The 15,196-nt window shown below is 38.4% G+C and overlaps 1 protein-coding gene across 3 annotated transcripts in view; it reads left to right on the forward strand.

The window, feature by feature from the left end:
- Focad (focadhesin) overlaps window positions 1-15,196 on the forward strand; it is a 324,827-nt gene that overhangs the window by 160,362 nt on the left and 149,269 nt on the right. For all 3 annotated transcript variants that reach the window (XM_029539699.1, XM_029539698.1, XM_021199728.2), the window contains 4 exons: window positions 2,636-2,740; window positions 3,153-3,254; window positions 3,772-3,902; window positions 6,583-6,709. In XM_029539699.1, the coding sequence (XP_029395559.1) occupies window positions 2,636-2,740; window positions 3,153-3,254; window positions 3,772-3,902; window positions 6,583-6,709 (465 nt within the window). The remainder of the gene's footprint in view (window positions 1-2,635; window positions 2,741-3,152; window positions 3,255-3,771; window positions 3,903-6,582; window positions 6,710-15,196) is intronic.

Genomic DNA, 15,196 nt, shown 5'->3' on the forward strand with positions numbered 1-15,196 from the left:
AGCAACTCTACTTTTAGGGCAAAAATACAGCATTTTATTTCTCTACTGACAATATAATTAAAACATTTGTTTAAAAGCCACATGATTAAATACACTGTTTTGTAAAATGCCACTAAATGCACTGATTGCCATTCCCAGAACTAAGGATCTGTCAGAGTGTCCTGGTAGAAACTGTTACACAGGAGATAATTGATTGAGACCCATGGAAGGCAATCTAAGATAACCTTTTGTTTTTAATTAAAATGGGAAATAAGAAGCCAGTTCAAAAAATTGTCTTCCTTCATTTGTCCAAGCTTGAGCAATGGAGTTTCTGTTCCACCGAAGCCCTATTACCTGCAAAAACCCTTAAGAATTCTGTCTGTGTACTGTGAGGTTATAGCCAGCAAAGCCCATATGCTGCTGTGATATACTGTGGCAAAGATCATTAGCAAATTAATTTTTTAGCTGTCACACGTTTTGGTGGTAGGGTTAAGAGGACATTTTTCCTTCCTGAAATTAAAGTCAATACCTTCTAAGAAGCTTAGAAGAAATGGGTTTCTAAGACAGAAGAAACAAGGAGATACTGGATACAAGCCTTCAAAGTGTGGCGTGTGGAAGATTAGTTTTTGATTACATTTTGGTCTGTCAGGTTAAGGCTTAGATTGTATGAAGAATCACACATTATTTTAAGTAGAGTTTTTCATGTCCTTTTGAGTCAGCATGCTTTTTGTTTTTTGTTTTGTTTTGTTTGTTTGTTTTTTGTCCAGGCAGGTTTTAAGTCACTGTATAACCCTGGTTGGCTCCAAACCTCTAGTCTTCCTTAGCACCCAAACCTGTGGTCCTCCTCTTCAGCATCCTCAGTGCTGGGGTTGTGAGATGGGTGACACTGCACCCAGCTCTTTTGTTTATTTTGTGTTTTCCCTTTGCAAGTTAATTTTTTTTTAACAACTAGAATGTAATTGTATCTTTTCTCTTCTTCTTTGTCCTTCCTTCAACTTCGTCATGCCTCTGCTCTCAAACTCGTGCCTTATTTTTCTTTATTATTTTCCTTTATTATTACGTATATATGTGTATAAATATATGAGTACAACCTGCTAAGTCTGTTTAGTGTTGTTCGTATGTATTTGATTTTTAGGACTGATTATTGGATAAACAGTGTTGGGGCTCATCCCCAGGAAAAATAAACTTTCTCTCTCATTAGCTGTTAGTTGCTTATATTTCCTTCTCTCAGGATAGACCCTTGTGAGAGTCCCCCTTTCCACATTAACATGTATATTGACATTGTCCTTCAGGCGAGTTTAGGCAGCCTTACTGTGGAGGATCCTAAGGGAAGCTTCTCTCTCTGTCATTTCCAGAAGACACTCTCACAGCACATTTCCCAGTTCTCTGGCTCTCAGAATCATTCTGCCCACCTGCCCTCCATGTTCCTGAGGTGTAGGTACATGAGTTGTGGTCTGGATGTATCCAGTCTTCTCCACATTTCACCAGTTGTGTCTTTTCGTCATGGTCTCTGTCTACTCCANAGAGAAGCTTGTGTGATAAAGCACGAGGGCTCCATTTTCCTTTGGGAAGAATGATATGTATTTAGAATACAGTTGGGAGTTTTGTCAGTCTAGTCAACAGGTGATAGTAGCTTGTGCTCAAAGATCCACTATTTGACTACCTCTGGGTAGGTGGGTCAGTTTTTAGTACCTGGCATGATTTCCCTCCTGGTAGCTGTTGGTTACGACTAAGCTATGAGTGCCACTGTTACACCTTCAGAGATCTCCTGCCATGCTAGTTATTGTTATGATTTGTAGACTTCACAGTTAGATAGGAGTATTGATGGATTCCTGCTTTTGGCAGCCTGCATAGCTCCTCTTGGTACTATGAAAGCTAGTTCACAGGGAAGAGGCTTTTAGATCCGTTACGACATCCTTTGAGTCCTGTGTCTTTAGCAATAGGGACTTAACTTTAATCTCTAGGAAGCAATCAAGTATGCCCAGTTCTTGAATTGTATTTTAAAGTATCTCCTTAAGCTATACTATCATAAAATTCAGTTCACTCATTGAAAGTGGGTAGTTCAATATCTTTCAGTGTATTTATAGAGTTGTACAGATATTTGAGATTGCTTTAGCTTTCAGTGTCCCTTGCTTTTAGGACTAGTACCCCAACCAAGTAATTTTAGCTGGATTTTAATGAATGGAATCGTTGTGGGAAATATTAACCTTAACATTTATTCTTGTGTCCAATGAATAAATTGATTTTCTTCATTTTATTGTATAATGCATAGAGATAGAAACAGGGGCGTATAGAGACATGATAAATTGCTCACCTCCTTTGTAGGACCCTGATTTTAATTATTTCATATGACAATAACCTAATTGGATATATCTCTATGTGGAGTAGTTTACTGTTTGTGTAGCTTAAGTGCTGTCTGTTTGAACTATAAATTTCTTATGGGTAGCCTATATATTAACTTTCTTATTATTTGGTGTCATAGTTGTTTAAACATGTTTTAACTCATGTTTGAAGTTCATTATAATAGAGTTGGAATATTAGTGTTAGTATGAAATTGCTTTTAATAACAAATAGCCGACATTTCTAAACCTAAATCATCCACAGTCATGGAATTCAGACTATGGCCTAATGTACATATCCTTTAAATTTGTCTTAGGTACCAAATTTGATTCCAGTTTTGATGTTCAAATTGGGAAGACCCTTAGACCCGGTATCATACAATCATATATTATATACTTTGCCTACACTTGGTGTTCACAAGGTTAGTATATCAATTGACTGAATTTTTTTGGGGGGGGGGGTGCGGGGCGGGTAGAAACCTAAATGGTTGGTATTGATTTCTACTTCATATTATAAAATTTTAGGACCAAATCTTACCAAGATTATTTCTTCCCTTTTATTTTTGTTTTATAGTAGCTAATGTTTATAGATAAATTTAGGGATTCATTTAAATCTCTAAATCTCTGTTTTCACATTTGCTGTTCTTTGAGGTTAGGCCCTTTGCTCCCCAAATTGCTGATTAGTTCCTCCCCAAGCTATCTCCTTTGTTCTCAGAAGATGGCTACAAACTAAGTAAGCTTGCACTCCAGGTTTTACTTATAACAAGGACTTTAAAATGCCCTTTGAAACCTTGAAGTTGCCTTCCTTCATGAAACAGTTTAATATTTTTCTAGGTATGTGTAGGGCAGATCCTGCGGGTAATTCAGCTGCTTGGGACCACACCACGACTAAGAGCTGTCACATTGCGCCTGTTGACATCTCTGTGGGAAAAGCAGGTAAGCTTAGCTATGCACTTGCCGCATATTAAATGTGCTCCTCTCTCTGAAGAAAGGGAGTTGTGTGACAGCGCTGCTGAGATTTGGTAATAGTAGTGGGTATCAGCAATGACTGCCTTGACAAATTTTGATTTATTGTGGTATATTTGATCTGTAAAAACAGTCACTTGTGTTTGACTCAGAAATTAAGAACATAGAATAATCTTATTGCACTACTTCTGACATTTATCTTTACATTTGTATGGGAAAGTAATAGAAATAAGGTTGTGATTAGAGGCGTTGTAGAAAGTGTGTGATCTGGCCACTTGTTTTTCTGGGATGAACAGTGCACAGGTCTGTAAGGAAAGCCTCTATAATCACAACAGCATTATTCTCTGCTGATTAGCAGAGATACGTTATAATTTCCAAATGCAAATGCAGGTTTTTGGAGGTGAAAATGCTGCATAAAGGATAATGATTATTCAGCTCGAGTTAGCAAATTATCTATTTTTGTGTGTGTGTGAAATGATTTTATTAGGATCGTGTGTACCCTGAACTGCAGCGTTTCATGGCCATGTCTGACATGCCCTCCCTCTCTGTGGACAAGGAGCTCCAGTGGGAGAAACTGATTGCAAAAGCTGCGTCCATCAGAGATATATGTAAACAGAGGTAAGACGACCTCTTTAGGATGCATGCCTCGAGAGGGTACTTTTCATTTAATTCTTCTTTTTTCTTTTGTAATTCAAACGGATGCATTATTGTTCAAAAGCAAGATTGTTTTTCCCTTTTAAATTGGGTCTTTTATTTTAGTGTGTAGGATATTGATATCCCCTTCTGGGTACTAATTGAATATTATGGTAGCATGATGTATGTTACTATAATATCATAGTATCTTCTTCTGTATATAAATGTCTGACAACTAAGCAGTAGGCTGTAGTTATAAACAATTCTTTGTTTTGCTTTTGATTTGTGATCTCACTGGGTCACTCAGACTGGACTTGAACTCATGATCTTCCTGTTTCAGCCTCTTGACTGCTGAGATTACAGATGTGTGCCACAGTACCCCACTTAGGCCAGATTCTTCTAAGCACTTAGAGTAGGAAAGGCCTAATTTGTGACTTGTATGGTATTACATACAGTATGGTATATCAAAGGAGAAAATGATGTTAAATTTCCTTTTGCCCTCTAGTCATTTATGAATACATGAAGACAGAGATTAGGGATAAATTGAAGAACTAAACCTGAAATAACATAAGCAAAGCTACCTTTGCTTAAGTTTCTTCTTCTTTTCCCACCCCTTGAATGGGGTGAAGTAAAGCTGAATAGAGGAACTAGATTGGGTACATTTGATGTAATTTCTAGTTCAGTAACTTTATATGCATGCTCGACTGTGAGAATGTAGGATTCCTGTGAACATACTGTACTCTGTCCAGGATCCCAGAGTAAATGATGTGTCCTGTGGATTTGCAGGAGGTAGACACCATTGCTCATAACATGGATCATGCCTGTGTCCAGTAAGATCTTGAATCAGAATGTGTAAGAATATAAAGCTTAGCATTTCTGCCTCTTTTTTGTGACTATATACAATACAGCAAGAGCAGACTACATAGTACAAAAAAGCCACACTTATGTAACTCAAGACCGGTGTGTCTGGATGTTATTAAAATCTTGGCACGGAACAAATTACCAAGACAAGTTCTTAGCCGACATTCTTATTTTCCAGGGAAGGTTGAGGTACAGGAAAGACTGGATCAGACTAGATCAGTCTTGAGAACTTACTCATGTTCTTTTCGTTCCTATTCTCAGATATATCAGTTTTCCCCCGCAGCTTTGGAAAAATCATTTCCTTTTGTAGGACAATGAGATAGAAGAATCTTGTCAGGCAGTTTCATTTATTGATAGTTTGTTAATTAGAGAAAGACCTCATGTCCTTGAGGTTTTCAGAGAGTAGATGTGAGCAGTTGTTAGGTTTAAACCTAACATTCTAGGGGTGGCACAATGTATGTGGAAGAGGTAGAAGAAGGGCATAGGACATGCATGGATGTAGCCTGGTATGGGATAGACATACAGTCCATTATCTCTTGTATTAATATGTTTATCATCATGGTGATGATAAATATATTCACCATTTTTAGTGTCACGACCATGAATCATCAGATTTCCAATGTTTGCTTTCATACTCACTATCTGATGCCAGAACCATCACCAGAGATAGGTTTGCCTTTTCCTATAATCTCTATAAAGATTGTCCATTAATTTCATTGTTAAAATTTCGGGAATGATTTAAGGGAGCTGGAGGGGTCAAGGATACCATAAGAAAACCCACAGAGTCAACTAACTTGGGCCCATGGCGGCTCATAGGAACTGAACCGGCCACCAAAAAACATTTGGGAGCTGGACCTAGGCCCTCTACACATGTAACAGATGTGCAGCTTAGCTTTCATGTGGACCCCCTAACCACTGGAGTAGGGGCCGTCTCTGACTCTGTTGCCTGCCTTGGGATCCCGTTGCCCTAGCTAAGCTGCCTTGTCTGGCCTCAGATGGATAGTATCTGCCTACTCCTGCTCTGACTTGATATGCCATGGGGTGGAGGTGTTCCTTTCTCTGAGCAGAAAGAGAGGGTAGAATGGGGAGAGGGAATGTGAGGGTTGGACTGGGAAGAGAGGAGGGAACAGGGCTACAGTCCAGATGGTAAGTAAATAAATAATGAAAATTTGCCAATTCTAACAACAGAATTTATGATTTAGAGAGTAAAACTCATTGAAAAGTACCTTCTTCAGGGCTGTGTAGATAGCTCCATGGGTAGTGTTGCTGAGCAAGCATCAGAACCTGAGTTTGGATCCCCCATGCCCATACGAAAGCTGAGCATGTTGGTTTGTGTCTTTAACCCAGCGGTAGAGTGGAGAGAGTTGGATCCCTGGAATCTTCTGGCTACTGAGTCTAGCTGAAAAAGTAAGCCTTAGGTCCCGTGACAGGCCTTGTTTGAAAAAAAATAAGGCAGAGAATGATTGACCTCCATGTGTCAGAGGCAAGTAAACCTGCAGAAAAAATGGTACCCATTACATGTGTGTTCATGTGCATATGCATGTGCAATTGCACATGGGCACATGTATATGCATGGATTTGTAAAGTTTCTTCTTCTTTTTAACTGCTGTATAAAAATAAGCATTAAATTGCAGCAGATAGTAATCATAAAGATCTTCAAGAACATGTGTTGTTAGTATTTAAGGGTGAATCTTTAGTAGGTAGTTGGGGTTCAAAAAGAATTAATGCCTTTATTATAGTCAAAAATCTGGGGGTATTAATGACTCTGGCTCTAATTTTGACTTGAGGCGGTCATTTGTTGTAGGCCCTATCAGCATGGTGCAGACATGCTTGCAGCCATTTCTCAGGTGTTGAATGAATGTACCAAGCCTGATCAAGCTACTCCAGCCGCCTTGGTGTTACAAGGTCTTCATGCACTCTGCCAGGCTGAGGTAGGCACTTGTGAATGGTTCATTTGAACTCTTCAGCTGTTCTACAAGGATGTAAGATCAAATCTGAGTAAGTGAACATTTCAATATTAATTCCAAGATGTGTTTCTGTTGGGGGCGAGGGGAGAGTAGAGCAGGATTGCGTAAGTGATTTTCTGAGAGATTTTGGTTTATCAGCTTAACACTCCACAGAGACCCTATTTTTGGTCTTATTTGTTTTTGTTATGTTGAGAGGGTATGTATGGAGCTGTTGAATGTGTTTACTTCTTAAATTTTTGATTAAAGAATTTTATCAAGGCAAAGAAGTCAGTGGTTCTTGTGTCCTCTGAATAAATCATGAGTGACCTGAAGACTGGCATAGGAAGTGTCCCTTCCTGGTGACTAGATCTGCCAGATGGGTGAAGAGCAGAACAGATTTGCGAGTCATTGCGCGAAATCTAGACTGTTCCCAGAGTGACCATATGACAAAGAGTATCTTTACTGTTTTGAACAAATAGGAGAATCACATCGAAGTAGTTTATCTGTTCGTCTAGCCAGTTTTTTTTGTTTGTTTGTTTGTTTTGTTTTGACAAAGTAAGTGTGCACACTGCAGGATCTAAGGGAATGAGAACTCTCCTAGAGTTGTAGCTAATCATGTTGTTGTTGATGATGACAACGATGATGATGAAACTTGCTATATGATAAAGAACAACAAAACCCAGTCTATCCTTATGTTAAACACTTTATGCCTGTCTTCAACAGTCACAGTGTAGGAATTAGCAGAATAGACCTCATAGAGACTTTTAAAAAAAAAAAAATTTGGTTTTTTGAGACAGTGTTTCTCTGTGTAGCCCTGGTTGTCCTGGAACTCACTTTGTAGACCAGGCTGGCCTCAAACTCAGAAATCCACTGCCTCTGCCTCCCAAGTGCTGGGATTAAAGGTGTGCGCCACCACCACCCGACTCCCTTCTCCAGACATTGAATGCAGTCCCTGTTCAGCAAAGGAAGTGTTCTCAGGATGATTCTGTCAGATCTGCTGGCCTGAAGTTGGAAAGGTGTGTTAGACCTTCTCAAGACTGAAACAGCAGATGACAGCTCACTGAGCTTACAGACTTCTGTTTTCTGTAGCTTCTGGCACTGGAATGCACTTCTTTACTAATTATATCATTTTCTCAATAAATACCTAAATCCTATCATTAAACATTTTTTAGCAACAGCTGAGAAAACAATGTGTCATATATATCCACCTCTCAAAAGGACCATTTTTTGGCCCTTTGAAGTACTTCCTTTAAATTTTTATCACAGTTAACTTTTTTTCTAACAAAATAGTAATTTAGTCTTTTTGTTCCTCTAATTTCATTGTTTCTCACTCCGACCAATCCTCTGCTGTTTGCGTAAGACTCAGGTATATTAATGCTTATCCTTTAGGAGATGCACTGAGTTCGTCAAGGGGTTTTCTTAACCCATTTATCTAAAACATCATTACTAGCCATAGTTAGTACTGAAGGTAGAGACAGCATTGTCTGTAATAGGGAACATCTTTGTTTTTCAGCAGAGGTGATAATGTACTCCATAAGGACTAAGAGCTGCTGAAGTATGTGCTTTGGTTAATTCACTTAGTTATACTTATGCTTCAGAGGAGACAAACAGGGATGCATTCAGAAAGGCCCTTGCCTAATGTTGTCCACATTGGTTTGTACTCTAGACAAGAAATATATAGAAAATAAAGAATAACAAAATAAAAGATTTTGCCACACACACACACACACACACACACACACACACACACACACACACACACACACACATACAGAAATTAAGTTAACTGGTACCATCTAACCAGGGGCAAGTCACACCCCCTGATTTTGTGCTGCTTGGTCTCTAGAGCACATTCCAGGGCAGCCAGGGTTACTCAGAGAAACCCGGTCTTCTAAAAGAAAAACACAAGCCCAAAGAAACAAACCACCAAAAATTAAGAAAGAAACAAAGTTTAACCTAGCTGTTAGTGACCTAAATCATGTTTGGCAGCAAGGTGAGAATTAAGAATCATAGAATAATGCCATCAATCAGTTAACTTAATTTGTGTGTGTGTGTGTGTGTGTGTGTGTGTGTGGCAAAATCTTTTATTTTGTTATTCTTTATTTTCTATATATTTCTTGTCTAGAGTATAAACCTTTATCAATGAATATACTACATGCCGTTTTCTTCATAATACTGCAAATGTCCTGAGGAGTTTCATTTGTTGAAACTCTATTATTGTTCATTTTGGTAATAAACATGGTCTTTATTGACATCTAGTACTGGATAGCTTTATGTTCTTCTAGATAAGTAAGAAAAACCTCCACTCTGACAGTAGTTTTCTCTCTCTCTGTCTTGTGTAAGGGGCTTTTCACACTTGATGTTTGTGCATTTTCACTGTGAATTGGCTGCTGATGTGTCCTGTGATGTATGCTAAAGTCATGACATTTATTCAGTTCAGCATCTCTTCCTAGGGTATATTTAATGTTCACTATCTTGGGGCTAGTTTTTCTTTGTGGTTGGTGTGCTACCCGCAGGAGTCGACCTTCATTCCCTGAGGCCATTTGTTCTGTTTTCTGATTGGTAACCTGTGAAGCAGTGTGGAATCACCAGGTTCCTCAACATCATTACGGATCTGCTTCCCAGAAGCAGTTGGTCATGACTTGTCTGTCCGTTACTCTTTATGTCTTTGACTATCAAATATCATTATGTGTACAGAGAGATAGCCTGAATCAGTGGAGGAAATCAATAAAGATAAGAACACAAACTAAATAACCCTCGCTTTCAGAAAATACATCAGCTAAAAAACATTTAAAATTGATTTCTAGAGCTTTCCAAACCTTGAGTCTGTGTAAGAAGTACAGCAGTGCAGTGTCATCATCGTCCCCCTCCCCCATAAGCTTGCTAGGTGATGAAGTCTTTGGCTTTGAAAGTCGAAATGATGAACTTCATTTGTCCTCAGTGGAGTCAGGGTCGTGGTAAAAACTACTGCTGCTTACTCATTTATGTGTCTCCCTAGGACACGTTTCTAAAAGGATGGAGTCTGTTCAAATGCTGAGTGGTCAGAGCGATGACTATATTTACATTATGTGTTGTGTGGTTCTACTTGGCTAAATAAACAAACAACCAAAAAACCACAGCAAAGTTCCTGGAAATCTTAGCTGAACAGATAAGCTGATAATTCATTCCTTCTTTAAGACAGTTAAATATATTGATTTTTGACTTTGCATTTTTCTTTTAGGACAATATTTTTCTTTGCTAATATCTCTTTGATGACTAGTACAAATATTGTCCCTTTGTAATATATAGATTATAGTATTTCATTTTATGGTGAAGGAACAATCTTATTTACTGAACATCTTAGAAATTCTAATTTACCAAATTTCTATGAAGTCCTCGACCATGTGGACATCTGATTGTTCAGTTGGATTTTTCTCTTCCTTCTGTATTGTTTCCTTAGCAAATGTGATAAAGTTTGAGGGAACAGTTTGAAGTTTTCTCTTTCAGTCATAAAATGTACAGAAGTGCAAATGAGTGAGTTCCAAGATGCCTGGAATTTTACACAGTCAACTTAAAGTTTTAAGGGTGAACATAACTTCCAGTGTGAACAAGCTGCCCAGGGTTAGATAAAAAAACCAAAAAAACAGTGTGTGCAGAAATAAAGTCAGTGCATTACACTCAGAAAGAGGTCTTATTCTCTTTGAACATTTTCTCTCTTAAGGTCTTAAGATGGGGATAGGAGGCATGCTAGGCCAGTGTTTTTCTCAGTCAGCTGTGAGTCTGTTGTGGCAAAAATTAATAGGCGTTTCAGAATCACTGAGAAAAGCTCTTTCATCTTGCCCAGTACCATCAGGGTGTTACATTTTCAAAGCAGAGCATTGTACAACTGAGCAGTAGATAAGGACGGGAGGGGCCTTTCCTGGGGATTCTTGACCGCTGGAAGAGTTCATTGCAGGCCATTTGTCACAGGGGTGACTTCCCCTGAGCTACCCTCCACCAGCGGTATGTTTTGGCTATTCTATCCTCTTTTATTTATTTATTTTCTGAAATCGTGGTGGAGGGTAGTTGTCTTTGCCCTCTCTCATCATCCTAGCCCTTTGTTTATGGTCTCCTTTACAGCTCCATGGGGTAGGAACAATTTTCAATGGGACGCAGCAGGTCTGGGACGTTTTAGAGAGTTAGTGTGATATAAAAATGCCCAATAGAAATCCTGCATTTTGTCTAAGCATTTTTAGCGTGATAAATATAATTTAGTATGGAAATGTGATCCATTGTTGCATGGCAGGTTTTCTCAGCTGTGTACAGTAAGGCTTCTGTCGCCTACTGTGGATTTGGTATTTACTGCACTCTGGACCTCTTTGTTGTTTCCTGGTTTTGTTTGTGGAGACTTTTAAAGGTGGATTGGCTGCATAACCTTGCAGAGGAGTTGATTAAGTTTAATTTGCTATGCATTAGTGAGTGGATTTGCTGGTCTTTGTGAACTGCCCTCTGTTATTTGTAGTGTGGGGCCTATTTTTTGATGCCTTCAGTTCTTTCTGGGCATGAAAACTCTTTTTGTACATTTGTTGAATCTATTTCCATGCTGTGCTTTTTATATTCTACACAATGAGTCTTTGCAGTTGAAAGTTGTAGTTTGGTTGTATTTTTAACTTTAAAAGGACAGCAGGAACTTGCCTTTTATTAAACATATGTGGATATTATAACATGTACTCTGCTTTTCTTCAAGCAGGTTTTAAAATCTAGTTTCTTATTCTTGAAATAAAATTTTAACTGGATGTGTTATACTTATACAATGGCTACTATTCAGTACTTACAAGCCATGTGTGGAAATTGTGGGGAAATAAAAATAATGTGTTTTTTTTTTTTTTTAAATAGACCAACTTAGTTTTCCACTACTTTTTAATTGGTTGTTTTTACTTTTTAAAAAGGAAACATTGAGAGATTATGGGGTGTTGAGTTCTATATCAGAACCTTCAGTATGAAATTTAAAAACTGAGGTCTTGATTTTTTGTCACTTCCCGATTTGGCTTCCCCTCTGCAGTTTCTAGCCCTCTGCCATTTTCTAATATTTGTTAGGATCTCTGCAATACTTTATCTTTAGAAATGATAACTTTCAGGATCTCCCTTGCTCCATGAAGCTCTTTTAATCTATTTTAGAGTATATTTTGTGTTTATGGATTCTTTTCTGAAGAATTTTCTTTCTTGAATCAGAATCCTGGGTGTAAGGAGTATTAGCTGCCGTGAGTAGTCTATGAGTAAGCAGGCAGGCTGTGCACAGTGTCCAGCAGGGAGTTTCCAGCTCTCAGTCATACACGGAAAGCATTCTTTAAAAGATCAAACGGGCTGGACACTGGGAGGGTTTTAATGATGCCAGCTAGCATCAGAGCCATTGGACTCAGTGGCTGCAAATTGTGCTCATCTGAATCAATGCCCCTGAGCTGGGAATAGTGATGTGACTGAACTGATGCTAATTGTACCCCTCTGCCATTGCAGTGAATAAAATATATTGGTTTAAGCTTATCCAAGGAGCAGGTTTCCCTTCCGGGGGTAAATGAGGACATAGGGACTAGAAAGGCCATCAGTGAAGGAGGGCAGCACAGTAAATGATGTTAATGGTTTGAAAGGCTTTGCATTTTGAGATCCGATTGAAAGCATTATTTTGGTTCCTTCCAAGGAATTAGCAAGGTTATTTCAAAAGCTTTTTATCTGGTCTCAAATGACATAAAATCATGCTTTTCATAAAAATGTCATCTCAGATGTGCTTAAACTCATTTCTGTGCTATATAAATGTCTAAAAGAACAGGAGTATTTTACCTTTTATCTGCCTAGTATAAAATACCACCAAGAGACTCATTGCTACAAACACTAGTGACCCCTGATTGGAATTAACCTTGATTCTGTGATTAAAATCATATTCATTGTAATTGCTGGAGGGAAGTTAACTTGCTTAAGGAGTATGTGGAATTAAGAGGGCAAGGCATTGGTAAGTCTTCATACAGGAATGTTCTGAGTCCCTCCTCACATGTCAACCTGAAAGAAGTCTGGACAGGGTACAATGTGTGCATTTTCTTTAAAGGATTTTACATTTGAAAGACTTTCCTTAACCATCAGAAAACTGCTTCTTTCTTCATTGGATATCCTTCTAAATGTAGTCTTATATTTTGATTTTGCATGTGCACAAGTTCTTGTGATTTAGGCTATATCACATGAGAATTTTTCATTTTTTTAAATATTTATTTATTAAGTACACTGTAGCTGTCTTCAGACACTCCAGAAGAGGGAGTCAGATCTCATTAAAGATGGTTGTGAGCCACCATGTGGTTGCTGGGATTTGAACTCTGCACTTTGGAAGAGCAGTCAGGTGCTCTTAACTGCTGAGCCATCTCACCAGCCCCTTGCATTTTTGCCTCATGATTTTTTTTCCCTAAGAATCTCAAAGTAGCATAATGGAATGCATTATGCCTAAGGTCTGAAATGAGCAGTGAGTAAGGTGTTCTCTGGGGCACTGTCCTTCTTGTTTCAGGGCTATGGCGCTGGGCCTCTACTTATGTAAATTGCCATTTGAGGAATTTAGTCACTTAAACAGTTGACGGGGTCATATGGTTTTGATTTCTAATGATAGAGGTACATTCATATGTAACAATGTCATTGACCTGCTCCATTTGTGTTGTATTTGTACTCTAAACTGGAGTAAATTTCCTTCTCTTTGACTTGTGTGTCAGGTCCTCGAGCTAAGTTATGGACTTTGCAGAAAAATGAATGGCAATGGTATCTTGTGTGTCAGCTAGATTCTCTAAAGGGGTTTGAAAAATGGAGGTTACTGATTAAAAGCTTCCAGAGATGAAACAGATTTTGTGTGTGTGTGTGTTAGTTAGTTGCCCAGTGTCTTGTGTGATTAGTATTGAAGTTTCCTAGTGTTGCCAAAAACGGTTTCTAAATGGCCCATATAATATGAAGAAAAAACTGTACTTATATTGTACTTTATATTAAAGGAGAAATTAAATATTATTCATATTTCTCTGGATTGGTGCATTTTTTTTGCCTATACTTATATCAGAGGAACATATGTTTCCCATTTCCCATTTGTAATCGAGTATATTAGTCAGGGTTCTCCAAAGGAATAGAACTGATAGAAAGAGAGAGAGAGAGAGAGAGAGAGAGAGAGAGAGAGAGAGAGAGAGAGAGAGAGGAGAGAGAATGTGTGTGTGTGTGTGTGTGTGTGTGTGTGAATGAACAGGATTTATTAGACTGACTTACAGCCTGTGGTTCAGCTAGTCCAATAATGTCTATCTCCTGATGGAAAGTCTTAAGACTGGCTGAGATGCCAGCTGGTCTTTAATACATGTTGGCATCTTGAGGAAGTAGATACTAACACCAGTGAAGGATATATCAACCTGCCATTGAGAATAAGGGAAAGCAGGCGAAGACCAAAAGCTTCTCTTCCATGTCCTTTCCATAGGCTGCAACCAGAAAGTGTGGTCTAGATTTAGGTTGGGTCTTAGCATCTCAAGTGATCCAATTAACTAAAAATTCCTCGCCCAGATGCTTGGGTCGCTAATTCCAGGTGCAGTCAAGTTGACAACCAAGACTAGCTATCACAAGCTACCTTTTGACCATTTGGCACATAATCATATCTTTTTATGTTGTGCTTAATTTCTAAATGAAAACAATAGCCAGGTCAGAATTATGCCTAATGTGATATAACTAGTCCATGCATAACCATAAACACATAATATAGTTTAGAAAAGGTAGCAGTGTTCCTGGAGGGACATTCTTTTACTGTCTCATGACTTAAATATGATAACCTTTGATATTATCTCAAATGATAAAGAAATTGAGGAAAGTTAACCCAACAATTTGCACAAATGTTATTAACAAAATATGACAAACATGCAAGATAATTATAGCCCTTTTCTTACTGTAACTGGCCACATGACCTTAGCTGGTATTTAGCTCTAGCTCCCATCCTTGGCTACTCATTCTGTATTATTTCCATCCCCATAAGCGCCTCAGCTGGGCTTGGCTCTTTTTCTAGAGGAGTGACCCATATCTTCATTCCTGGAAGTCTGGGTCCTTTGTCATCGTGCCTGGATTGGGTTGTTGTAGTCTCCTGTTGACTTTAGTCAAACAGGACATGGTAGCCCAAAGAGACATCCTAAAGGAATTCTTGCATTTCAGACAAAATCTTTCTTACCTCCACAGTGGAGAAGCTATCCAATTTCCCCATAGTAATCTGGACCAATAACTTCTCATAACACTATTATACCTTTCTGAGCCTGTTGGCTTAAGGGCATCAGAACCTTAACGTGACCTGGAGAATCTAAGTTTTCTTTTCTTTTCTTTTCTTTTCTTTTCTTTTCTTTTCTTTTCTTTTCTTTTCTTTTCTTTTCTTTTCTTTTCTTTTCTTTCTTTTTCTTTCTCTTTCTCTTTCTCTTTCTCTTTCTTTCTTTCTTTCTTTCTTTCTTTCTTTCTTTCTTTCTTTCTTTCTTTCTT

Source organism: Mus pahari, chromosome 6 (assembly GCF_900095145.1).
Source record: "Mus pahari chromosome 6, PAHARI_EIJ_v1.1, whole genome shotgun sequence".
NCBI classification, from domain to species: Eukaryota; Metazoa; Chordata; class Mammalia; order Rodentia; family Muridae; genus Mus; species Mus pahari.